We start from the raw sequence: 27,572 nt of genomic DNA on the forward strand, positions 1-27,572 counted from the left end.
TCTCCTGCAGGACCTCCTGGACCAGGAGCGGCAGGAACAGCAACAGCAGAAGCAGATGCAGGCCCTGATCAGAGAGAGGTCCACCTCAGATTCTGTGTTTCCCAACATGGGTAAGACTTAGATCTAGACAGACCCAAACTCCAACACAATTACACCCAGTACAGACATGATGTTTGATTCTAATGAGGGCTGTTTTCTGTTTTCTGCAGACTTTGACTCCATCACTGACCCCATCATGAAGGCAAAGATGGTGGCTCTGAAAGGCATCAACAAAGTGATGACCCAGAGCAACATGGGGCTGAACCCCATGGTCATCAACAGGTACGACCCCTGTGACATTTAGTTGGAAGACAGACCTGGAAAAATTGTGAACCTGTACTTCATGGTGTGATGATGTGACACTGACAGACTTGGTTCTTTCTGTTGTGCTCAGGCTTCAGCAGGCTCCAGGAGCTCCTGGAGCACCAGGGGGTACAGTTACGCCAGTCACCCCGGGTCCAGAGAGGGTACCGCAGCCTCCAAACCTTGTTAGCCAGGTTTGTGTTACAGTGAAAATTATAAACTGTATTATTTCAGCATTAATCTCCTACTCCTTTTGATCAAAATATTTGTAAATGTATGTATTTTCAGTGGTAAAAAATTTAATAGTCAAAATAATGTAAACATTTCAGCTCTCAGAAAACTCCAGTTCAGACAAACTATATTTCGGAGCATCAGAGCGAGTGGTTCTGTTATTTATAAAACTCAGTGGGAAAACAGCAGTTTACTGTTTCCTGCTAAAATGTCAAACATTAGTCAAGTCAGTTGATGTTTTAACAAACACAGACACTATACCGTGTCTGTGTTTGTATCTGCTGACTGTTGACTGTCCTCTCTTCCTTTCAGGAAGGGAAGTTGAACCCACAGCTTGTGCGACCCAACCCCCCAAGCTTCGGGCCGGGCTTTGTCAGTAAGTGTCAGAAATGTAAATGATTGGTTAAAAGAGCTGTGAAGGTTGAGCCTCTGTTTGTCTGTTTCCACAGAACAAAACAGAGATGTTACCATGATTTGGCACATACAGATCTGCATAATTTCATTAATTGATTTACCAAGTCTGGGCAAAAAAAGCAATCTTGATAATTATTGTCATAAAAATTCCCTGTAACAATAAACTCTTTGTCAACTCTTTGTCAAGACCTCAGTGACTGGATTTTGTATCTGACATGTCAGCTAAAACAAGGTAAACACATGCAGCTTCCAGGAAGGCAAAAACAAGCAAACAGAATTAGAGACGTCCATACAAGACGAGCAAATCATGGTGAAGAGAAGTCAAGTCACAAAACTACTGAAGTTACAGCTGCTCTCCTTCAGTCAGGCTTTACAAAGCAGCTTTCTGCTGCAGAGAGTTGTAGTGTAGATGTAAGATAAGTTTTGGGCACACTTGAGTTCAAACACTGATGTTGGTGAAATGGACTGAACTCTTTCATCAGCAAATATCAGTGTAGAAATGATCCACCTTCATAGTTTACCCAGTGATTCTTTATTTACTGGAGGTGGATTGTTGTGTTTCAGCAGTTACTAATAAACTTGGTTTACGTGAGTAACTTGTGGTTTCAGTTAAACTGTCCCTGTTATCACAGATTGTATATAAATGAAGATGGTTCACTCTGTTATACAACTACAATTGGACTCTGTAGCTTTAGAGTTTTAAGTTGGAATTGAAATTGCACAGTGACTTTTTCCTTATGACCCAAAAACATATATTTGACTTCCACCACCAACATGAAATAAAACCTCTTGTGTTTGCTGCAGACGAGTCTCAGCGGCGTCAGTATGAGGAGTGGTTGGCAGAGACGCAGAGGCTCCTGCAGATGCAGCAGCGCCTCCTGGAGGACCAGATCACTGCCCACCGCAAAACTAAGAAAGCTCTGTCAGCCAAACAGAGAACAGCCAAAAAGGCAGGACGAGCCTTTGCTGAGGAGGACGCCGCCCAGCTCCGCTACATCACCGAGCAGCAGGGGGCGGTGCAGAAACAGCTGGAGCAGGTAAATGGTTACACCTGGCCTTTCGTTAAGTGTAAGCGGAGAACAGGACCTAAAATACATTTGTGTTGTGATGTTTCCATGTTCAGATCCGGAAGCAGCAGAAGGATCATACTGAGCTGATTGAGGACTACAGGACCAAACAACAACAGCAGAGAGCTCTGCAGCAGCAGCAGCAGCAGCAGCAGCAGCAACAACCAGCCGCCCAGTCTATGATGCCCGCAGGAGCACCCCCTATCCCTCAGACCCCTCCCACAGCCCATGGTCCCTATGCAACCCCCCCCTGGTGGCCCCACTCCTGTCCGTGTCCCAAACGTCACTCCTGGTTGGACGCCAGGTGGCGGGGCTCCGGGGGTAATGGGACAGAGAATGCCACCCCATTTGCCCTCTCAGATACCCCCAGCACTGCCTAATACCCCTCAGGCCCCCACAACACTCAGCCCCCCCCCCGGTGCCTGGCCTCACAGCTCCAACAGCAAGTTTCACTGCAGGCCCCCGAGGCCCTGCTGGAGGGCCCAGTGGAGCAGCAGGAGACGGAGCTGCCTCAGCTCCTCAGGTAACACATCTGGATTCATCTAGCGCATTTAGACTGTTGACGTAGTTATTTACAGCTAACTGTGCTACAGACTGGTCTATCAGTGCAACACATCCCAAATACCCCAAACTGATCTAGACCAGATCAAGACCTGCTGCTTACAGTTATGTTCATTGCTGCTGATTATAAAACTATAATTATTCCATGGTCAGATCTGATGATTTGATGAATTTCTTTAGAACTTGTGTTAATGCTGAGTGTTAGTTTATTTTACAGCAAAAGTTATTCCGGGGGAGAGTGTACTGTTCAGCACCACAGGTTGATTTAATGGAGGTCTGTCTCCACCTGCAGGTGAAATTTGATGACAACAACCCATTCAGTGAAGGTTTCCAAGAGAGGGAGCGGAGGGAGAGGCTGAGGGAGCAGCAGGAGCGACAGAGAGTCCAGCTCATGCATGAGGTAAAACAAAGAACAGTCTCCACCATCGAGAGGGCAGTGCGTCCAGACACACCTGTAAATCTGTTCTCATTCTGCTTTCAGGTGGAGCGCCATCGGGCCCTGCAGCAAAGACTAGAGCTGGAGCAGCAGAGCCTCCTGGGAGCCTCTATGGGTTCTGGGGCTGGAGTAGCAACCATGCCTCCAGCTGGAGCTCTGCCAGGTACTCGAGTCAGTCAAGCACCTGCATCTGGAGGTCCTGCAGGTCCAGTCCAGCCAGCAACTGCTCCTGGTGGGGACAGTCTCTCTCAGATGCCTTTTTTCAGCTCTGAGCTGCCACAGGACTTCCTTCAGTCTCCCCCAGCTTCCAGACCCCCACCACAGCACCAAGCTGGGCCACCATTCCCCCAGCAAGACTTCACTGGACCCCTGCACCCTGGAGTTCACCCAGGTCCACTCCCTGGGTCTGCAGCAGAGCGGGGTAGGGCCCTGCCTGAGCATGGACCCCTCATAGATGTAGCTTCTTCCAACCTTCAGACGAGGCCGAGGCCCCCAGGGCCCTCAGCCCAAGGACTTGTACGCCCATCTGGGGTAGCAGCAGCAGGAATGACTCCCTCCCATCCTGGAGGTCATAGATTTGGACACGACTCCTCTTCTTCCTCCCCTTCCACCCCTCTTGCCCCCTCCTTCCCCTGTTCCTCCTCTGGAGCCCCCACCTCCCTCATGCAGCTCTACTCTGACATTCTCCCTGATGACAAACCGAAGAAGAAAAGGAGCAGGAAGAAGGATGGAGACAGCGCCATGGAAGGAGGGGGATCCAGGACGCCGCTGTCCTCACACTCTGACATGACAGCCCCTCCCACTCCAGCTTTTTCTGATACTTCCTGCTCCACCCCTACTCGTGGCATAGACCAATCAGACATGCTGTTTCCTCAGAGCTCAGGTCTTGCTCCATCTTTGGAGCTGGAGAGGCAGTTGTCCGTCAGCGCTGCTGCTCAGCAGAGAGCGTCAGTCCCAGGCATGGAGTTTCAGAAAGACACCCTGACGGCAGCTCGTCTGAAGGTCAAGGTTCGGGTAGTTTTCAACCTGTAACAATACTGTGATACCAATAATTACCAGTATTAGTATCTGTGCACAGTATTTTAACCAATAGTAATACTTTGAAAGTATTTGTTGTACTAGTATTAATTTGGTGTCTTTTCTACAGCTGGAGCGTGAGGATAGAGGAACCTGTGGGGGAGGTGTGGTGAAGATGGAGGACGGTGACTGTGAGGGATTGTTGTCTCCCTCTCCAGGAGATGCGGGGAAGGAGCTGCTCAGACACCTGCTGAAGGACAGGATGTCTCCAGCGAACACACCATCGCCCCACCCCCCAGGCCCCGCTCACCGCTCGCCGCCAACTGTCTTGTGACAGCATCCGGTCTGAGGAGGAGGATCGGCCTGGTTCAAATGGCAACATGGTGAGGGAATAAATGTGGTTTACACAGAGCAGGTCACAAAATTCTTGTTGTTTGTTTCTTCAAAATATTTAATAACCACACTTATTAATTTAGCAGTTTCACACATTGTTACCCCTATTCCTCCAGGTGTCGACAGATAATCCAGGTCTGGATCTGCTGGATTCGTCTGGCAAGAAGAAAACTCAGCGCTGTAAGAGACCGTCCCGGCCAGAGAAGGACCGAGCTCCTCCTAAATACAAGAGGAGGAAAAAAGAGGAGGAAGAAAAGATGGTCCACTCCTCTACCACCTCATCCGAACAGCTGGTGACACACCTCAGACAGGTAAACTTACACCACCTGTCTGGTACTTTTCACTCTAAAAAAAAATTTTTTCTTCTTTCATAAAAATATCTGTCCCGGCCCTAACTTTAACCCTCCCCACAGCTGTCAGTGCTACCCCTCATGGAGCCGGTTCTTGGGGTGGATCTAAGCCTGTTCCCCCCATATGGCAGCTCCTCTTTGGGAAGAAACTCCAGGCTGACGGGCTCCTTCGGTAACGCCTGCCTGGACGGAGTCAGTGACTATTACTCCCAGCTCATATATAAGGTACTACTACAGTAATACTGCAACAACACTGCATTAATACACACATTACTGCCTAGTCAGGTTAAGCAGCTAGTATTGCTAGCTCGTATAAAGGGTAATGTAAGTTGCAGTTATTCTACTTTAAAATAGTACTGGTTGCTGAATAAAATCAAATGCATATCAAAACTACAGTAAAAACAAAACTAAAACATGAAACTGAATTTCCTGCTACCACCCTGATTCAGTTGAATTAGATAATCACAATTTTATTTTGTCTCCTTTTCCAGCAGAATAACCTCAGTAACCCCCCCACACCGCCGGCCTCTCTACCCCCACCCCTCCACCTGCGGCCCGGCAGAAACTTGTGAATGGCTTCGCGACAACAGAGGAGCTGGCCCGTAAGGAGCTGACAGAGCAGGATGGTAAGAGCATCAACAATTCCAGGGTTGATGTGTGACATGTTTCTGAAGAAAGTAAAATAAACATGTACCTGTGTACCTCCCTCAGTAAAAGGTGTATCAGCTCTGAAGCAGAAGGGGGAAGAGATTCTGGATCTGAACCACACCTCCAAGACTGTTGACGTCCCGCCTCCCTGCCAACCCCCCCTCACAACAACCAGGAAGAGCTCAGGTAAACTTCACCCACTGACAACACCTGAGGTGTCCAAGTCTTTGTTTGTTTTTTTACTTAACAAATATTAGATTTCATTTGATAACTAGACCATAGATATCTATGACCAAGATTCACAAAGAGACAAACTGTTGCTTGTTCTTTTATTCTCACTTTTTAAAAATCTGTTTATAATATTTACATCTTACAGGTTAAACTTACAGAATTTTAGACTCCTCATTTTCTACTAAAGCAGTTTAGGTGAATCATGGATCATTTACATTTATTATCTTCACATCAGAACATAATTATTCTCCATATGTTTCATGTTGTATTAAAGTTTGACCAAACCTCACTGAAAATTGAATATTTACTAAAGGTTAAAAAAAAATTATTAATAAGGTGAATTTAGAAAAGGAACGGATTAGTTGCAGTAACTTATTTGAATTCTCCTGTTTCTTTAATTCATGTTTCTTCTTCATGTGTTTTCAGGGTCCAGGAGTCGTCGGAGCGCGACAGTCCAGACGGTTTCATCCCGTCATCGTCTCCAGAGAGTGTGGCAGACATGGAGGTCAGCAGGTACCCTGACTTGTCCTTCATTAAACTGGAGCCCCCTTCGCCATGTCCATCGCCGACAATACCCATGATGCCCTGTGCTTTTGGAAAAGGTCAGAAAGAAGCAATGTAAAAGTTTGAATACTGATTTACTGAACGACTGTTCAGATAGTTGTTCCTAATAAACTGGCCACTGAGTGTGAACTAACTCTTTCTGTCTTTGTGCTTCCAGGCTCTGCAGTGAAACAGGAAATAAAGGCTGAACCGAATCATCAGGGTCCCCCATCCTGTTCCAACACCGACCTGGTTACCATAGCAATAACCCTGAATCCTGTTGCAGCCCAGGTAAATCATCTCTTTCTAAACAGGTCAAAATCAAACTGGCTTGAATGACGTGAGCAAAGGGCAACAATCCCTTTGTGAGTTTTTCAGAGATTGACTTTAGTTTGTTTCCCTGAATCTCTACAGCAAAGTCAGCATAAACCGAACCAGATTAATGGTAAATATGACGACAGGTTGAAATGCACTAGAGTCAACTTTGTAACTTTTTACACATACACAGGAGTTGACCTCAGACTCGGATGTGATACCCAGTGTTATGCAAGAAAAACAATTGTCTGTAATACAGCATAAAATGTTACACAGATTTCACATCAACACATTTTCTTTTAGTCTCTGTAAATGTAAAATGTTTACTGGTTATATCACAGCTGTGTCACAACTGAATATAAAGAAACTCTCATCTGTTCACTGTAAATAAAAGTTGGTGTAACTGAAATCGTGTGTTGTTGAGTAAAAGTTGTTCATCTATGTGTTACCAGAACGTTGCAGGTGTCATGGCGGCAATGGCGGAGCTACTGAGGGTCCCAGGTCCAGTCAACTACCAACTAAGCCGACCAATGGGCCCAGAGCAGAGCTCTCTGGCCCTGCTGGCCGGGGTCCGAGTGCCACAGACGCAGGTAGGAGCCCTGCCCACTCAGGTGATGATGCAGGTGTCAGCGAGACTTGTATCTTAAAATAATCAGGAGAATAAAGAAAGAGCAGTTCTTTCATAAATATTTATTAACATAAATATTTAATAATGTGAATAGAACTTAAAAAGTGGGGAATGGAAACATCTTTAAGAAATCATTGAAATTTAAATCAAAGTAAACTGAAATAATCTGTATCTGTAAATTTAAGTTTTTTATCAAACTAAAAGACATTTTGTCTTGTGTGTGCAGGTTTCAGCAGGCAGTAGACAGCAAAGACCACCACCTGCTGCTGGAAACATTGGTCTGTAGCCATATCTCATTACATTGTCTTCCTGTCTGCTCTACTTCTCATATTTGCTTTTTCATAATCTCTCTGCATGTGTTTTCTCCAGGTGTCAGAATGAACTACATCCAACATAGCGGCTCTGCAGCTGCCAGGCCTCAGTGTTGCAGCTACTGCAAGGTGTTGCTGGGAAATGGAGTCCGCATTGTGAAAGAGCTCAAACAGGTCAGACCCAGTAGGAGAATCAGTCAGACACGGTGTGAAACTACAGAGAGATCATAGTTTAACTCACTGTTTGTGTTACAGGATGGTCAGTCCAGACCAGGATCCACCCTGGTCTTCTGTAGCCCAAACTGCTCTGCTCTCCATACATCTGATCCTCAAAGCAGATCATGTGGAAACAAGGTGAGATGTCCAGTTATTGGTTTTTGAATGTAGGTAACACACCTGGTTTATGTTGTCTCTAAAGGAAGTGACATACCTAGTTTGGTTTTTGGGGACTACAGAGGGATTGACCCAGCTGGTTTATAAGCTACAAACCAGTCACATGATGTTATGGTATGTGGTTGATGACATCATAGCACCTGTCTTCTTGTCTTTCCCTAGTCTGCAGTCCCCATCCTGGCATCCTGTTCTGAGCACCCCCCTCCCAGCAAAGTGCAGCACCAGTACACCAACAACATGTCCTCCATTGCTGTCCACTCCCTGTCCCTCAATCCATCTTCAGTTCCCACCTCCTCTTCCTCCCCACCACTTTCCTTCCCACCTGCCTCTGCCATCACCATGGAGACCAGACCACGCATGGATAGCCTCAAGGTGGGTGTCGATCACAGTAGAGGACTGTAAATCAGCTGAGGGATTGACGTGATAAAAGTCTGACTCTCTGACTGTTTTATAGGTAAAGGTGAAGCTGAAGCCCCACCCCCGGGCAGTACCAGGTGGAGAGGACTCATCTTGGCACGGAAAAAGGATGAAGAGCTCCCGCTGGAGACGGTGGAGCGTTAGCGTCACACTTAGCAGGTTAGTGTGTGAGCATCACGATCAGGTTGGTGTGTTAGCATACTGACCAGCTAAGCATGTTAGCATTGTCTTGCTTTTACCCAGGGGTCCTTGCATTCCTAATGAAGCGGTTGCCATGCCAACAGAAGAGGAAATAGACATACTACTAAAGAAATTGGGGGCATGTTTTCGTCCTGAGCCGTTGCCCAAAGACCAGCGGAGGTGCTGCTTCTGCCACCAGCAGGGAGATGGACAGACAAATGGACCAGCTAGACTGCTAAACCTGGACTTGGACCTCTGGGTGAGTCTGCTGTGATGTGACGGGCTCTACTCGGGTATACTGGGCTCTAGTCTGCAGCAGAGTCTCAGTAACTAACCCGTTTGTCTTTGTGTCTCAGGTCCACCTGAACTGTGCTCTGTGGTCCAGTGAGGTGTACGAGACTCAGGCCGGTGCTCTGATCAACGTGGAGCTGGCCCTGAGACGAGGTCTGACTCTGCGCTGTGCTCACTGTCAGCAGACTGGAGCCACGAGCGGCTGCAACCGACTACGCTGCACCAACACCTACCACTTCACCTGTGCACTGCAGGCACACTGCACCTTCTTCAAGGTAACATGGAGACACAATGCATGTCTCATGAGTCTCTCTCCAGTGTAACCGCACATATAAACACAAATGTTGCTCACGTTCATTTGCAAAGCAGATTTACCTACATCAGCTGCAGTGAGCCCACCTCTTCAGCCTCCACCTTTTTCTGTCTGTCTTCTGCAGGATAAGACAATGCTCTGTCACCTTCATAAGCCCAGGACGGTCTCTCTCAGTGGGGACAGGTCCTGTAGCGGCTCCCCCTTGTCCACACCAGGGCCAACACCTGACCCCATGGCTGTGGCGGCCTCTGACCCATACGATTCAGAGCTGCGGTGTTTCGCCGTGTTTCGGCGGGTGTTCGTGCAACGGGACGAGGCACGGCAGATCGCAGCTGTGGTGCAGCGCGGCGAGCGGCAGCACACCTTCAGGGTTGGCAGCCTGCTGTTCCGCGCCATTGGCCGCCTTCTCCCACATCAGATTAACGCCTTCCACAACAAAACTGCCATCTTCCCAATTGGTTACCATGCCAACCGCATCTACTGGAGCATGCGCAACAGCAACAGGTAAATCAGTTGCTAAGCTGTTTAGTTTTAGTTATTATTTTCCAATTAACTGTAATTTTTAAAATATTTTAGGATTCAGTCTGAAGTTTTACTTTGTGGATTTGCAGTAACCACATTACAACAGATCAGATAAACACAGTGACTGAGTCATGGCTGTTCTCTTCCAGACGCTGTAAGTACATGTGCTACATCGAGGAGATGGAGGGTGAGCCGCTGTTCAAAGTGAAGGTGGTGGAGAAAGGACATGACGACCTGATTCTGACTGGACCAACACCTAAAGGTAAACATCACCCGTGTAAGGTAACCTGTAAGAGAATTTGACTCATCAAGAGACTCATCATAGATCAGATTATTGCCGTTTACAGGATCACACTAATCAGGGTAGAAGAGCTACAACACCCTTTAGTTCAGTGTTTCCATCTTAAATATAGTAGACCAGGAAAATGAGTAACATGAGGTAATAATACTGGAGTACAGTACTTTCAGACTGAACTTGTGTACAGAAATGGAGTGAAGGTATTTGGGCTTCTGTGTCTGCAGCTGTTTGGGACCAGATACTGGAACCAGTATCGCAGATGAGAGCCTCCAGTGGATCTCTGAAGCTGTTCCCAGTTTACCTGAAAGGGGAAGACCTGTTTGGTCTGACCACATCTGCAGTGACCAGGATCCTAGAGTCTGTACGTCAAACACACACACGCATACACACACACACACACACACACACACACGTTCAAGTGTTCAGACATTAAACCTCAGACTGACCTTCTGCTTTGTGTGTGCGTCATTAGTTACCAGGGGTGGAGACCTGCGAGCGTTACATCTTTCGTTACGGCAGGAATCCTCTCATGGAGTGGCCTTTGGCCTTCAATCCATCCGGCTCGGCCCGCACTGAACCCAAACCCTGTCAGGCCAAGAGGTAGCGTTACTACAGCTGCAGCGATCAGTCGTTAATTGATCTGTTTTAGTTTAAAGGGGTTTTATATACTATACAATAGATGTAAATTTTTTATTGTGTGTGCTGGTATAACCGATGTCTGTAATACATTTTCAAAGTTTAGAGTTGTCGTTACATTGGAAACACAGAAGATGCAACTCTGGATTTGTTAAAACAGTCTTACTGTTAATAACCTCCTCTCTCTGTGGACTAACACCCTCTGTCTGGTTCTCAGAACGTACCTGCTGACCAGCATTGCTCCCAGGTGTCAGGGCTCTGTAGGCTCCATCGTGGGTCTCGTTCCCGGCGTCATTTCGCTGTCTCCGGGCGAGTCTGTGGCTGGAGCTCATCAGGGACGCCACTCCAAATCTTCCCAGTACAGACGAATGAAGGCTGAGTGGAAGACTAACGTGTACCTGGCCCGCTCTCGCATCCAGGTAAGACACACGGAGCACAGACTGAACAGTGCCAGCTGATGGACTGGTCATTCCCTGACTGGCTGTGTGTGTGTGTGCAGGGTCTGGGTCTGTATGCGGCCAGAGACATCGAGAAATGCACCATGGTGATTGAGTACATCGGCACCATCATCAGGAGTGAAGTAGCCAATCGCAAGGAGAGGCTGTATGAGTCACAGGTAACACACAAACACACACAGGTAACACACAAACAGGTAACACACAAACACACACAGGTAACACAAAGTCTTGTAGGAATGTTGTAGGAATTTAGTTTGTCTGGTTTTTATTTTTTACTTGTTTACTTTAATGTCCTGCAAAATTTTTAAGACGGAACAGTGCAGCAAATATTTGTAAAATTACAAATAGTTGCTCAGTTTGTGATCTTTATGTGAGGCATGTTCTAATGACAAACTGTAGTTAACACTGTGTGTGTGCGTGTGTGCGTGTGTGTATAGAACCGTGGTGTGTACATGTTTCGGATCGATAATGACTATGTGATCGACGCCACCATCACTGGAGGACCTGCCAGGTGAGACTAACTAGTTCGGACTGCTTTAAATGTCAGTTTGTTGATGTGTCTATTTCCAATATTGAACCGTGGGTCTGTCTGTGATTGACAGGTACATAAACCACTCGTGTGCTCCCAACTGCATCACAGAGGTGGTGACTGTGGAGAAGGAGAACAAGATCATCATCAGCTCCTGCAGGCGCATCCAGAGAGGAGAAGAGGTACCACACTGATCCACCTGTCAGTCAGTTTAGAGAGGAGACGGGTTCAAATCATGAAGTTTGTAGTGACAGTTCAGCATGAGCTGGTGTTTCTATGTTAACAGTGTGTTGAGCTGCAAGAGCATACATATACAACAGGATATAGCAGAGTAGATGCATCATAATTTAGTGGAAATGACAAAAATAGAATTTAGAGTGTGAAGTGTGATTTATTAGCATGATATAGTCAAGTGTAGTTAACTATAATACAGTATGGCTGTACAGTGTAGTAAGGTGAATTCAGTGAGTAATGGATTTAAAGTTCTGCAGAAAACATGTTATAAAACTCTGAATCCAGTTCCCAGACAGAAAGGACTTAAAGTCAAACTCAAAGAATTCACTTTACATCTTTTTGTAATTGCAGGTTGTTGTTTTTTTGTGTCTTCATAGTTGTGTGATTTCTGTTGCTGACTCGTGCTTTGACATGTAACAGAATTCAGTATCATCAGAACATCCGACGTCGCCTGCTGATCAGTTACATTGAACCTGTTATTGATTAGTCTCTCTCTCTGTGTCTCAGCTGTCTTACGACTACAAGTTCGACCTGGAGGACGACCAACATAAGATCCCCTGTCACTGTGGAGCCGTCAACTGTCGTAAATGGATGAACTGAACTCTCTCTCTCTTTGTCTCGGTGCTGAAGCTGAAGCTTGATCGCCCACTTCTTTGTGGGCGGAGCTCTGCTTCATATCAGAAGTAAATAATAATAAAACTGATCGATACAGATTTGATCAGAGGTAATAATGATGGGGTTATATATTGACAGGTGGGGGCTAACGAAGAGGCTGGTCCTCTGTGTGTATATTGTGTGTAAAAACAGCACAGATGTAAATGTGAGTGTAAACGCCACTGAATTAACAGAATGTGTTGTTCTCAGAGGAGGTTTATCAGAAACTTGCACTAAAAAAATCAGAAAACAACAAAAACAGAAATTTCCAGAGAAACTTGATTCCATGAGTCGCTTTCTTCCTCCTCCTCCCTGCGTTTTGTTAATTTCCTGTAAAATAAGAGATTCTGTTTTTTGTATTTATTACTGGATGAAGCTATTTTCTAAATCCACGGTGAGTTCAAGGTCCGGCGTCGCAGCGTGTAAATATGTGTATCATAAGTTTAAACAATAAAAGACACAGAAGTTTAGAGATCACTCCACCGAGAGCTACCTTAACATCCTCATCCTCACCTTCATCACCTGCTCTTCTGTTTCATGTTCCGACTGTGAACGGACTCAAAACTTCCCGAGTGTCGGGCAGGTTTCACTGCGGCCTTCGTTTTTAGTTTGTGTTTTCTTCACCCAGCGTTTTGGCTGCAGGCGTCTGTGTGCGATTTCAGTTTTTTTTTTCTCCGTCAGGTCACTTTGTGTTGTGGAGTTCAGAGTCCTGCTGCCGTGTACATATGAGGTTTTATCAGGACTCTGCTGACGTGTACAGAAATACGACATGAAGCCTTGTTTTGTTTTTTATTATTACTGGATGTAAACAGAGTGACTATGACGATGTTTGTTTTTGGGAAAAATGTGGAATCTGATTTAGAATCATTTACAGAAAATAAAATATTTTACATCTTGAACAGATCTCTGCTGTGTCTAATTCTTAAGAGCCAAGTTCAGGTCAGATGTACAAATGTGCATCTGTACTGAACAGGTGGGGACGACTTTTCATTATCGTTTTTCTGTCAGATTTACATTGAATCAAACTTTTGATTGTGTTTAGGAGTTTTCATCGTTAATGGCAGAGTCTCCGATTGTGTTTTCTGATCAGTGTTGTTGACTTCAACCTCCGTTTCCTGGTGAGTATACTGGATTATCAAGCTGCCTTTCACATTAAAATACTACAGCAGGCTTTTATTGAAATAGTCACGCTGTCATATTGTTCTAGGTGACAGAGTCTCTGGAGTTTCTCTCAAGTTAGACGCAGTTTTAATCAAACCAGAGTTAAACTTCCAGAGTTATAGATGCAGAATTCCTTTTTTGCGTTTCTCTGCTGCAGATAAATGATAAAAACAAAAAGAGGGAATTGGGGGATAAAAGACAAACTTGTGGATGTAGCATCATGTGGTTTCCAGCTCAACGTTTTCCATCTGTAGAATCTCCCACTGTGTCAGGATTCAGAAAAAAGTTTGTAATCTTATAAAGTGATGTAAGTTCACAGGATCAGTTCAAATCAACTGTACTGGTGAACAGTGACACCAATACAAAGATTAATTAACCTGACTGAGTTCTTCTCTCCACAATAGAAATTATAAACGTCAATTTTTATTAAAATCCTACAACTAGTGAATAAACTTTGTTGTTAATGACTGACTGTTTTTCAGGTGAAGCACCTCCTCTTGCACAGATTAAAAAAAAATCTAATACTAGACGTGAACAACATGTTAATAAAGTTTTCACAGTTGAAACATGACACAAACAGAAACTCATCCCTGCTCCCACCACCAGGGGGCCTCGCTGAGCTCCGGGAATGACGATGAGGAAGTGAGAAGTCCTGCAACCAAAGGACCCGAGAGAGGTGAGCTTTAATCCAGCAGCATTATATTTTTACTGTCAAGACAAAAAAACACAAAATGAAATCTGAATGTTGAAAACTTATATAATAAATCGATTTAAACATTGATTTTAAATTGAAGCAGAAGAGAATAAAAACACAGTTCAATAGAAATCCTGATACAACACTGCTGTGTCTCTGCTGATTTACTCTTACATCCAGTTTTGACAACTGCTTATTATACATAACTCATAAACGTCTTCACTTTTTATAAGCCTCTTTTTATTTATCTGGATGTTGAGTGATAGAAAATGCCTTTAAGTCCCTTTTAGTTTCAACATTCTTTGTTACCTGTATGTTATGTAAAAGGTTGTCATTACCAACTTTGATCACAGTGTGGCAGCACTGAGTAAAGTTACTCCACCTAGACTAGAAAGTTGCTTTGGGAAAACTGATGGTGGTTTCATGTTGTGAAACAATCAGTAAATAATTACATATTGTCTTAAAGTGTACTTGAATAAACTTTTTAAAGAAGTTATCTGCTAATATTTTAGTGGGGTGGTGTTTTGGTTTATACTCAACAGGAGTAGATAGTAGATAGTTAACACCCATTTCCTGCTCAGCTGGTCTTTTCCACCTCCAGTGTTTGTCACATCTCACACCTGAGAAGATGGAGGAAGTGGAGGAAAAACAAAAAGCACAATTTCCAGTGTCCAGCTGTGTGTCTGTGAAGAGTGACTGGTCCAAAGATTCACCTCCGTACTTAAGTAATGAACCTGGAGATGAGAGGTAAGAGACAGCGTAAGAGATGGTGAAATATATAGTCACTAGTTTGTCTTCTGCTGTGCATCAGCTGAAATCACACAGAGCATATGTTACCAATCTATCTTTAGGTCCCATCGTCATCTGACAAACCTTAAACAATGCTTGTAAAACGTATGATGATGTTCTATCATTTAATAGCAGCCACAGTGACCGACTTTTATTACAGTCTGTTAGAACCAGTATTGATCAAAATGAACAAATCTGCTGAAAACCTGCAGCCACTGTTTGTTTTTAATTCAAATAATGTGTGTCCGATATTTGTTTGCAGTTGTCAGGTCCCAGTGTCCAGCTGTGTGTCTGTGAAGAGTGACTGGTCCAAAGATTCACCTCTGTACTTCAGTTGTGAACCTGGACCCTCAGACACAAAGTAAGAGACAGTTCCTACTCCTTGTTTTGACAACATGTTAATATGTTTCATCTTGGCACAAACGGGTTATAAACTGGAAGCTTTACATTACTGCTAATACTTTGCAGCATAAAGGCAAGTACTACCTTAGATCGAGGAACTTCTAATAAACCCAGACCAGACCTGCTGCAGCAGTAGGCTGTGAAGTGCCTCACAAAAACTCTATCACCGATCCCAAAACTCTTCAACTCGTAAATCTGATGGGAATTCAAATTAGACATTAAATGTTAGTGCTGCACTGAAGAGTGTGGTTAGAATTAACCCCTAATGGTTTTAAAACCACTTTCTTCTGCAAAGAAATAGAAATGGTTTGAACGTCACCCAGTTCAAACTGAGCTAAGGATCCGTTACTGATGATGGTGAACTGCTGTTAGACCACAGACGCAGCACTGTCCGTGTTCATGTCCACAGAGAGAAGAGGAGTCAGGATTTAATAGAGGAGCAGATGTCCCACTGTACTTTGTGTGAGGACGCCCTGAAGGATCCAGTCTCTACCAGCTGTGGACACTGGTTCTGCAGACAGTGCATCACTTCATACTGGGACCAGTCTGGTTCATCAGGAGGCTCCTCCTGTCCCCAGTGTGGAGAAAGATCCAGAACCAGATCTGGACTGCAGAGAGTCAGTCAGACCAACACTGAACAAAGTAAGACTGAACATCTGTCTGTTGTCATTTTTAAGTAATACTGCTGTAAATCATGATAAAAATATGTTGACCAAAACCACAGATTTTCCTGAAAGGGGAGGATTGTCAGCTGATGTCACTGATCCATCGTCCAGGATCATTATGCTATGCGATCCACTTGATATGGTTAAATCTGGCCTACGTGTGACATAAGGACACTTGTTGTAGTGTACACTGATTTGTCTCTGGCGTTTAGCTTTTTGTGTGTATCTGGGTATCTTCCATTAGTTCTAGAGTTAGTTGTGGTGGATGTTGGAAGGGAGTTGTTGAATGTTTCCCCCACATTAGGGATCTAATGTAGATTTGAGTACAGCCACATTTCACTTTATTGAAGTTACGCCTCTCACGTGTAGTCTGATGTGGTTGATGTCAGCAGGAGACCCGTGTTCTACTACCTGCTTTACTGATTTTGGCTGTGGGTATTAAAGTATTTAGTGGCTAGTATTATAAAATCTGTACATATTGTCTGGATGTCGAATAACCTCAAGCACCAAAGCAAACAGCAGAAACTGGTGAGGATCAGGAATAACTGAAGTGGAAATTAGTGTTTTAATCTTGGTTGTAGCATTGTTTCCTCAGTTTAGTGGACTAGTGATCTTTTGTTTAGAGGAAACCTTGGGATGCTACTACTTCTCTTTTTAGTTATTGTTTTATTTAGTTATGAATAATTTCTGATTACTATTTATTTTTTATTCTGTTCCAGTGGACATTGGTCTGCAGGAGGTTTTAGATGAACATAAGATCAGTCTGAGGAGGAGATGTGAATGTGTGACTGAAGGAAGTGATGAAACAGGAAGTGGAACCCTCCTCAACAGGATCTACACTGAGCTCTACATCACAGAGGGACAGAGTGAAGAGGTTAATACCCAACATGAGGTGAGACAGCTGGAGACAGTTTCCAAGATGGAGACCCTCCATGACACTGCAATCAAGGTCCACGACATCTTTAAAGCCTTACCTGACCAACAGAAACACATCAGAGTGGTTCTGACGAATGGTGTCGCTGGTGTTGGAAAAACCTTCTCAGTGCAGAAGTTCACTCTGGACTGGGCAGAGGACTTGGAAAACCAAGATGTCAGTCTGCTGGTTCTGCTTTCATTCAGGGAGCTGAACCTGATCAGAGATGAGCAGTACAGTCTTCTCACCCTGCTCCATGTTTTCCATCCAACATTACAGAAGGTCACAGCAGAGCAGCTGGCTGTCTGTAAACCTTTGTTCATCTTTGACGGCCTGGATGAAAGCAGACTTTCACTGGATTTCAACAACAGGGAGGTTGTGTCTGATGTCACACAGGAGTCATCAGTCAACGTGCTGCTGACAAACCTCATCAAGGGGAATCTGCTTCCCTCAGCTCTGGTCTGGATAACTTCCCGACCTGCAGCAGCCAATCAGATCCCTCCTCCATGTGTTGACAGGGTAACAGAAGTACGAGGCTTCACTGACGTCCAGAAGGAGGAGTACTTCAGGAGGAGATTCAGTGATGAAGAGCTGTCCAGCAGAATCATCTCACACATCAAGACGTCCAGGAGCCTCCATATCATGTGTCACATCCCAGTCTTCTGCTGGATCACTGCTACAGTCCTGGAGCACATGTTGACTACAGAGCAGAGAGGAGAGCTGCCCAAGACCCTGACTGACCTGTACTCACACTTCCTGCTGGTTCAGACAAAGAGGAAGAAGAACAAGTACGATGAGGGACATGAGACGAGTCCACAGGAGCTGACAGAGGCTGACAGAGAAGTTCTCCTGAAGCTGGGGAGGCTGGCGTTTGAACATCTGGAGAAAGGAAACATCATGTTCTACCAAGAAGACCTGGAGCAGTGTGGTCTTGATGTGACAGAGGCCTTGGTGTACTCAGGAGTTTGTACAGAGATCTTCAAAAGAGAGAGTGTGATCTTCCAGAAAACAGTCTACTGCTTTGTTCATCTGAGCATTCAGGAGTTTCTGGCTGCAGTCTACATGTTCCACTGTTATACCAACAGGGACACAGAAGCACTGGAGGAGTTTGTGGGGAATTACTGTGAATATGATATCAGTGATTCATCCCTGGATGAGGATGAGGATGATGAGGATGAGGACGAGGATGATGATGAGGATGATGAGGAGCAGTGTGATAATGAAATGTCTCTGGTGGCCTTGCTGAGGACTACCATGGAAAAAGCACTAATAAGTAAAAATGGTCACCTGGACCTGTTTGTTCGCTTCCTTCATGGCCTCTCTCTGGAGTCCAACCAAAGACTCTTAGGAGGTCTGCTGGGTCAGACAGAGAACAGTCCAGAAGTCATCCAAACATCAATGGACAACTTGAAGAAAATGAACACCTACAAAATCTCTCCTGACAGAAGCATCAACATCTTCCTCTGTTTGATGGAGATGAACCACCATTCATTTCATCAGGAGATCCAAGAGTTCCTGAAGTCAGAGAACAGATCAGAGAAGTACCTCTCTGTAATCCACTGCTCAGCTCTGGCCTACATGCTGCAGATGTCAGAGGAGGTTCTGGATGAGTTGGACATGAAGAAGTACAACACATCAACAGAAGGACGACAGAGACTGATTCCAGCTGTGAGGAACTGCAGAAAGGCTCGGTGAGTCCATGTAACATCTTTGTACGAATGTAGAGCTATTCTATTCAATTCCATTTTATTTATCAAATTGTTGTACAATACGTGTTTAATCAATCAACATTTTGCTATTTTTTATGCTTTGTTTTGTTTTTAAACATTTGATGGTTAAGTTTTGTATTTTCGAGTTGACAGAAATACAGTTTTATGCTGCTGCTGAATCCTTTTCTTAACAACTGGATGTTATATTAAATTTGTTGCTACAGACTTTCTAACTGTGGACTATCAGAAAGCCACTGTAAACTCCTAGCTTCAGCTATGAACTCCAACCCCTCCTATTTGAGAGAGCTGGATCTAAGTGACAATTGTCTGCAGCATACAGGAGTGAAGCATCTATCTGCTGGATTGGAGAGTCCACATTGCAGACTGGAGACACTGAGGTCAGTATACATTTTATTATTATTTTTGTACATAATTCCTTCATCATATTCTTATTTTGGCTTTCATTCTTTGTAGGCTTGATAACTGTGAACTGTCACAGAGCTGCTATTATTTTCTGGCCTGTGCTCTGAAGTCCAACCCCTACTATTTGAAACAGCTGGATCTCAGTCACAACTCTATTGGAGAATCTGGACTAAAGCAGCTCTCTGCCAGTCTGCAGAGTTCAAACTGTCATCTGGAGATTTTGAGGTAAGAGAAAATTACTAGATTCTGTGTTGAGATGAATATTGCATGTATGCCCTGTGACCATTTAAGAACATGCATTTAATACATAATTCAGTTACTAAATGTATACAACATTAATTATTGTTCATACAAGTAGTAGAATGTAGTAAATAATATTGAAATATTATTATTTATAATATCCTGATTTTTTTATTCAATTGATAACCTCATGTGTTGAGTGTTTCAAGTAATCAACAGATGTGTTTTTATGTTTTTTGATTTGTTAAAAAGAAATAAGACATTTAAGAAAATTAGCTTTCATTCTTTACTGTCATTTTTTACATTTAGCTTTGGTGAAAATATTAAGTCAGGGAAAGTAAACTATAATAAAATGCACCTAAAACAATGTTATTGAAGATGAAGTGCCCACTGAAGTTTCTGCTTTAGTGAAGAGAAGAAAAAAAATCTTGAATTAAATGATTGCGATTAGAAGTATAAATGATCCATGCACATCATGCACGTGTATCACATATTATAATTTTTTATTTTTTTCTATTTGGTAAAAAGTTAAACATACATTTGGATGGAGACCTAGCTTAACATTTGAACATCTGATTATGTCATAATGGTCAGTTTCAACAAGTATCATATCCAGAAATAACATATTTTATATATTTTAAAACCTAAAATTTAGATTGAGGAGCTGTGACCTGACTGCGAACTCTTGTTGGGATCTGGCTCCATCTCTGAATTCCCATCTGAGAGAGCTAGACTTGAGTGACAACAACCTTCAGGATTCAGGGGTGAAGCAGCTGTGTACTAGACTGGAGAGTCTACAAAGTGGACTGGAGATTTTTAAGTGAGACAAAGTCTACATTCATTATATTATATATTTATATCATTACATTTTCTAAAATGTTTCTGTTCCTTGATAATTAAATTGTCAGCCAGTTTGAGATTAAGTTGCTTATTGTCGTTCTGATAGGATCGGTTTTATGTACATTGCAGAAAACATTTGGATCTCAGTACTACTTCTGCTGACATGGCTGTGATAAATTAAACACAGTAACCTGAAAACTGCCAAACTGTAAATTCTGTACTTTTTTTCCAGACTGAGTTACTGCAGGTTGTCAGAGACCAGTTGTGCTTCTTTTGCCTCACTTCTAAAATCCAGTGGTTCCCATCTGAAAGAACTGGATTTGAGTAAAAACTCTGTCCAGGATAAAGGAGTGAAGATACTGTCTACTGGACTGGAGAGTCCACATTGTAGACTAGAGATTCTAAGGTAGAACATGTCTTTTCTCCTTTCTGTGGAACGTTGCTTAAACATCAACAAAGGTTTTTGAATATCATGTTCTTTCTGCAGCATGTCGCAGTGTAAAATCACACATGAAGGCTCTGCTTTGCTGACCTCAGCTCTGAAGTCCAATCCCTCCCATCTGAAAGAACTGGAGCTCAGTCACAACAAACTGCAGAACTTGGGAGTGAAACTGCTGTGTGATTTTATGGAGAGTCCATACTGTGTACTAGAAACTCTAAGGTCAGGCACCATAGTCACCTGTGCTTACTAATCCTCACTTTAAAATGTGTTTAATAAATTAATAAACAATTCAATGCAGCGAGCTATGTCCAGATCAGCTATTTCTTATGCTAATCCTGATCTGAGACCTTTAATATTGGACATCTTTTTGCCATTTCCATGATAGTGTCTGATAAATGTTGGCTATCTGTGATCTACTGAGCTGCAGAACACAGAACGTGTGCTGTAATAACATGAGTATGAAATTAACTAACTTAAATTAACTAAGGCTTGTTTGAACATTAACACTGTGGCTGATTAGTTTACTTTAGTTTAGAAGCTGAAACTGTTATTACACCAATGAACTATTTACTAAGACAGTAAACAGGGTATTGGCATGTGAAAGATATTCACCATTATCACCATCTGTTGTTTTCTTCATTCAGACTTAGATTCTGCACTTTATCAGAGATCAGCTGTGATTCTCTGGTCTCAGCTCTGAAGTCCAACCCCTCTCATCTCAGAGAACTCGACCTGGGTTTGAACCACCTGCATGGTTCAGGTGTTAAGCTGCTGTCTGATCTTGAAAAGAGTCCAAACTACAGACTGGAGACTCTGAGGTCAGTAGAGGGTTCAAGCTAACAAAGGTGTCAGACTTGCTGTAAATATTAGGATACGGATTATAAAATTTTGTTAATATAACATTTTAACTTTAATCAACATGAATAAAGTTAATTGGTAGTTTCCTTATTATCAAAAGCTCTCAGAGTAGAGGGATTTTTAATGCTTGTTCAATAATGTCTTTCTGTTGGTCAAAGAAAGCATCCATTCAAGCTGGACACTTCAAGCATCCAACATGTTTCTAACTGCAGACTGAACATGAAACACAGTGAAGTCTTAATTATAGGAATTATGTTATTGATGACCAGTCAATAGAACATTTTTGTTTGTGCCTTACTTTACTTGAACTTTTTAAAACTTACTTTAATAACCTGCTACTTGCTTTTGAAGTGATCATCAAATTAAATTCATTACATGTGCTGCACTGACAGTACAATCTGACAGTGTTTCCCGTTGAGCTGGTTTGCGTGTGGTTACCTGACAAATTCCATTAGGTGCTAACGGGCTGAACAAAATCAGATCAAGTGGCTTGTTCAGTTGATGGTGTCTGTACCGTAGGTTGGTTTTCACTAACAGACTTTTTTTTTGTTCAGGGTGTAACAGACACAACTCTTCAGAAACATGTGGAGCCAGCAGCAAGTGTTTCATTCGCCTGATCCCTTAATGGCTTCCCATCCACCAAAGCGTCATTGTCAGTAATCCTAAGCTTTAGCTGTGCAAAGTGAAGTGTGTGAACAGTTTTCAGAACTTACTCATGATATTGAAATTACAACAAATAATAAAAGAGTGCTGTTTTCTAATAGTGTGTCTTCATGATCTCCACCAACTGCACTAAATGGATAAAAGCACTATGGAACAGGGAAGAAATATATGATTGTAAATATAATCTGTAGCAGCTTGCAGGGCTGGCTGGATGTTTTATAAAACTTTTCATTTTATTAACCTTCATTATTTTCCTCACTAAAGACAAAGACTTTCCTTCTGCTCTGATCATTTACCACAGAGTAATAAAATAAGAATAATAATAGAAATTAGTGAGAGCCCAGTCTCACCTCTTCTTTCACGTTGCCACAGGTCCGACTACAGTGTTGTTTAATTTGCAAAGCTGACTCCTGATCACATGTTGCTCCAACTATATGCAGAAAGAAGGATAGTTAAGTGAAACATCCCGCCATCAATAAATCTAAAGTTATTGTCATTATGTGCAGTAACTCAAGAGTTTTACTTTTAGATTTTACAACAAAAATCAAGTCTGTTGATGTACAAGTCTAGGTTCAAATTTTACATATTTCAGTCATATAATACCTGAATACCTGAAAACATAGCTTTAATCTGTAATCAGTTATGAAAAGATGATGAAGTTTTGCCTGCCATAAAATCTAATTTTTCACAACTGACGATTGTGAGTTGGTTAAGATTCAAACATGTTCCCTGACCAGTTGAGTCATAGAAATAATTAGTAGGACTCTACCATAGAAAGCAGTCATCAGGTCCACAGAGAGTTAGTATAGCACAGATATACTGGTCACACTGGTCTGATAATGAAACATCAGTCAGAGAGATTTCAGTTTTTATATTTAATTTGCATTTGCAACATTTTTTTTCAGTTTGTCATTAGGTTATTGTGAAGAGATCAATGGGAACAATTTATTTCAAATTAAAATGACAACACATTGAAAGAAGTGAAAAGGTAGAAATGCTGTTTGAAAGATTAGTTTGATTAGTTTTGGTGAAGGGAGCCAGAACAGCTGAAAGTGAAAGTGTTCAAAAGGAATTAAATAAACAAGTAAGAAGTGGAAGGTAAGTAATTATTTTTAATTTACTCAGGTATTGCACATTACGTTACTACAAAATTAAATATGTTCTTTGCTTTAGTATTTGGTTTTCATGCAGCTTTTAGATCATTACATTTATTCAAGGTTTTTTGCATAAATCCATATGAAAACAAGTAGAGTTGTGAAAAGATTAGTGGATTAATTTATAAAGAAAAACTGATGACTGATTATAATATTCCCTGGTTTCACTTTTTCTAATCTGAGGCGTTTCTGTTTTTCCTTTAAATCATTTTAATGTTTGAATAATTTTAAGGTTTGGAAGACAGTGAAGACATCAATGTGGACTCACACTCTGACAAACTGAATAAAAACCAGTTTGGTGAAATAATCTGCAAATGATTCCTTAATAAAAATACTACTTTACAGTTCTGTACAGGAAGTAAAATGTGGTGCACATCTTAATGATCAATGTGAGTAATAATAAGACAGTTTTCTGATTTGAGTTCTTACTCACTGAAATCAAACGACCTAAATGCGTCCTCCACCACAGTAAATGATTACACAGTCCCCGCCCACCCGTGTGACTCCCGGTATACGCCGAGTGGATGATGAAGCGCACCCACTGACATAAAACAAGTGGCGCGAAGACGGTGTGACGTGTTGATCCGGATCGAACAGTTTTCCCGGTGAGAAAACTTTTAACACATATTATGAACATGTTTGCTACAATATCTCCATTTATCTCTTTCGTATTCATTTTCTGTTTGTGCTTGATTCCGGTTCAGACCTAGACTTGTTCCGTGTCAGCAGGCAGCAGCAGAAACCTGGAAACAGTTGGAGACAGTTTTCTTTCTCTGTTCTTTTCTTATTTAGTTTCATTTTCAGGAGTTGTGTGTCCGACTGACAACAACATAGGTGATTTGTTTGTCTCTCCCTGGTTTCTGGTTTCTGGTTTCTGGTTTCTCTCTGACACGATCTGAAGACCTGATACCATGAGTGATTCAGATGACAGCTTCAGTGATGAACCTGGACCCTCAGGCACACAGTAAGAGACCAACTCTACCTTATACACTGAACATGAGTAGTTTTATTTTATTCAATCTAAATCTTTTCAAAGCTTTGAATTTGTGCAAAAAAGTAAAAAACTATGTAACAATAAAGATATTTTCTTTTAAATTATGCAGCATAAGCATTCATTTGATATCTGTTTGTAAGCTTGTCACTGTGGGTTAACTGCCACAACATCATTTATTTATTAGGAGCATAAAATAAAAATCCCGCCAGAGGGGAAAAGGAGGAGACAGTCACCCACTGGCAGAGTCAGCATCCTAACTGTGTAATAATAAATAAATAAATAAATAAATAAAAATAATAATAATAAAACTAATCAAAAAATCAACTAAAAACACCACAAAATCATACAAAGACATACCTCGCCATTATAAAGATGAGTATCATGATGAGTCATCACCAGTCGTAGTACTACGTACAAAGAACGACAAGTAAACCAATAAAACAACATATTATGTTCAAACTGACCTAAAACAAACAATACTAATATAAATGGAAGTCAGTCCTTCACCTGCAAACAAGACAAAGCACAATTAGTATTAGGATAAAGACAAACACTAGGTGATAAACCTGCTCAGTTCTCTACCGTATAAGGGTTATGGCAGAAGGGTGAGTGTCTTTTGCTTTCTATTTCATGCCAGTTGTACCACCGTAGTAGACCAGTAGTAGTCACTCAACAATGACTGTTTATTACTCTATATGTTGATTTTAGATATGTTAAGCATTTAAAAAAATATATTAAATTATATGCTCTATGATTAATTAACCTAAATAAAAGTGTCTACAATAACTAAAATATAAACAAGTATGGATTTTATCCAGTATCTGGAATTTGTCTAATTGTGATTTCCTTTCTTACTCAGAACTATTACTGACAGCATACACAAATATTTTTGTATAATATCTTTGATTAATAATTTTGCTCTAAATAAAAAATTCCTTCTGTTTTAACTTCCCAGCTGTAAACAGGTGCAACAGGTAATAAAACCAAAAGAATATATAATCAGAATCAGAATCAGCTTTATTGCCAAGTTTTCCGCTCTCAGGTACAGTGTTTTTCAGGAAAGGGGAACATAAAATGAAAAACAATGTGATTATTTACAACATGTACTGTGCTGTACTGTCAAGTGTCTTTGTTGTGCATGTGCAAAAAGTACAAAATACTCGTGTGCATATACGCATATACAGTGAGGGAAAAAATTATTTGAACCCCAGCTGATTTTGTAAGTTTGCCCACTAACAAAGAAATGATCAGGCTATAATTTCAATGGTAGGTTTATTTGAACAGTGAGACACAACAATGACAAAAAAAATCCAGAAAAATGCGTTTCAAAAAGAGTTATAGATTAATTTGCATTTCCATGAAGGAAATAAGTATTTGATCCCCTATCCGTCAGCAAGATCTCTAGCTCCCAGGTGGATCTTATACAGGTAACGAGCTGACATTGGCAGCCCTCTCAGCTCGTTACCTGTATAAAAGAGACCTGTCCACAGAAGCAATCAATCAATCCAGATTCCAAACTCTTCACCATGGCCAAGACCAAAGAGCTTTCCAAGGATGTCAGGGACAAGATTGTGGACCTACACAAGGCTGGAATGGGCTACAAGACCATCGCCAAGCAGCTGGGTGAGAAGGTGACAACAGTTGGTGCAATTATTCGCAAATGGAAGAAACATAAATTAACTGCCAATCTCCCTTGGTCTGGAGCTCCATGCAAGATCTCACCTCGTGGAGTTTCAATGATAATGAGAACGGTGAGGAATCAGCCAAGAACCACTCGGGAGGAACTTGTCAATGATCTCAAGGCAGCTGGGACCATAGTCACCAAAAAAAAACAGTTGGTAACACACTACGCCGTGAAAGACTGAAATCCTGCTGTGCCCGCAAGGTCCCCCTGCTCAAGAAAGCCCATCTACAGGCCCGTTTGAAGTTTGCCACTGAACATCTGACTGATTCAGAGGAAGACTGGGTGAAAGTGTTGTGGTCAGATAAGACCAAAATCGAGCTCTTTGGCATCAACTCAACTCGCTGTGTTTGGAGGAGGAGGAAGGCTGCCTATGACTCCAAAACACCATCCCCACTGTCAAATATGGAGGTGGAAACATTATGCTTTGGGGGTGTTTTTCTGCCAAGGGGACAGGACAATTGCACCGCATCAAAGGGAGGATGGATGGGGCCATGTACCGTCAAATGTTGGGTGAGAACCTCCTTCCCTCAGTCAGGGCATTGAAAAGGGTCGTGGTTGGGTACTCCAGCATGACAATGATCCAAAACACACGGCTAAGGCAACAAATCACTGGCTCAAGAAGAAGCATATTAAGGTCATGGAGTGGCCTAGTCAGTCTCCAGACCTTAATCCCATAGAAAATCTGTGGAGGGAGCTGAAGGTTCGAGTTGCCAAACATTGGAGAGGATCTGCAAAGAGGAGTGGGCCAAAATCCCCCCTGAGATGTGTGCAAACCTTGTGGCCAACTACAAGAAACGGCTGACCTCTGTGATTGCCAACAAAGGTTTTGCCACCAAGTACTAAAGCACTAAACACATACTTCTTTCCTTCGTGGAAATGCAAATTAATTTATAACTCTTTTTGAAACGCATTTTTCTGGATTTTTTTTGTCATTGTTGTGTCTCACTGTTCAAATACACCTACCATTGAAATTATAGACTGTTCATTTCTTTGTTAGTGGGCAAACTTACAAAATCAGCTGGGGTTCAAATAATTTTTTCCCTCACTGTATAGAATTTCCTTGTAAACATTTATCCTTGTAAACATATTTTGCAGGTGCATGTGCAGATGTGCAAAATTACTCGTGTGCATATACGCATATATAGAACTTCTTGTAAACATTATACCCTCTGTAGGAACTTTTGTATACATTATGTACAGTGTGAGGTAGGTTGTGTTTTTTACCCGTGTTTTTGTGTGAGCCTATTGGAAGTCTCAGTTTAGCCATAACCTTATTTACTCTATAAATATTTACAGGGACACAGTGCAACCATATTGTTGTTGACACAGTTATTGGTGAGGACCTGTTGTCACTCAGTGTTCAGCAGTGTAGAAGAAATTTAAAATTGTGACTGTTTAATGTTTTGTGCTGACTCAGCTGAACTCTAAAACATGTGTTTCTTTATCTATGCAACTGTGTTCAGAAAACTTAGGATGCTCAGTGAATCCAGATAAGTATTGACAGCATCACTTGAGAACAATACCTCATT

The 27,572-nt window shown here is 42.2% G+C and overlaps 3 protein-coding genes across 6 annotated transcripts in view; all 3 read left to right on the forward strand.

Moving 5' to 3' along the window:
• The window catches only part of LOC113163498 (protein NLRC3-like), a 228,039-nt gene that overhangs the window by 23,698 nt on the left and 176,769 nt on the right, over positions 1 to 27,572 (forward strand). The window lies entirely within an intron of this gene.
• Positions 14,185 to 22,869, forward strand: LOC113163509 (NACHT, LRR and PYD domains-containing protein 12-like). Its single transcript, XM_026362236.2, has 12 exons — positions 14,185 to 14,249; positions 14,869 to 15,014; positions 15,319 to 15,417; positions 15,868 to 16,100; positions 16,843 to 18,727; positions 18,970 to 19,143; positions 19,220 to 19,393; positions 20,064 to 20,228; positions 20,481 to 20,654; positions 20,736 to 20,909; positions 21,335 to 21,508; positions 22,103 to 22,869. Exons 2-12 carry the CDS (start codon positions 14,896 to 14,898, stop codon positions 22,107 to 22,109), a joined length of 3,378 nt encoding a protein of 1,125 aa, XP_026218021.1. The 5' UTR covers positions 14,185 to 14,249; positions 14,869 to 14,895; the 3' UTR covers positions 22,110 to 22,869.
• LOC113163502 (protein NLRC3-like) overlaps positions 23,721 to 27,572 on the forward strand; it is a 29,997-nt gene continuing 26,145 nt past the window's right edge. For 2 of the 3 annotated variants that reach the window (XM_026362210.2, XM_026362211.2), the window contains exons 1-2: positions 23,721 to 23,754; positions 23,835 to 24,329. In XM_026362210.2, the coding sequence (XP_026217995.1) occupies positions 24,277 to 24,329 (53 nt within the window). In that variant the 5' untranslated portion in view covers positions 23,721 to 23,754; positions 23,835 to 24,276. The remainder of the gene's footprint in view (positions 23,755 to 23,834; positions 24,330 to 27,572) is intronic. The other variant, XM_033326722.1, reaches the window with a different exon arrangement.

This window comes from Anabas testudineus, chromosome 2 (genome assembly GCF_900324465.2).
Source record: "Anabas testudineus chromosome 2, fAnaTes1.2, whole genome shotgun sequence".
Lineage (NCBI taxonomy): Eukaryota > Metazoa > Chordata > Actinopteri > Anabantiformes > Anabantidae > Anabas > Anabas testudineus.

Excerpts from the sequence above, each read along its gene's own strand:
- LOC113163509 (XM_026362236.2), top strand. The coding sequence starts at position 14,896 with ATGGAGGAAGTGGAGGAAAAACAAAAAGCACAATTTCCAGTGTCCAGC. Across the intron at positions 15,418-15,867 it reads CCTGGACCCTCAGACACAAA|AGAGAAGAGGAGTCAGGATT; the intron begins GTAAGAGACAGT and ends TCATGTCCACAG. Across the intron at positions 20,910-21,334 it reads TGTGTACTAGAAACTCTAAG|ACTTAGATTCTGCACTTTAT; the intron begins GTCAGGCACCAT and ends TTCTTCATTCAG.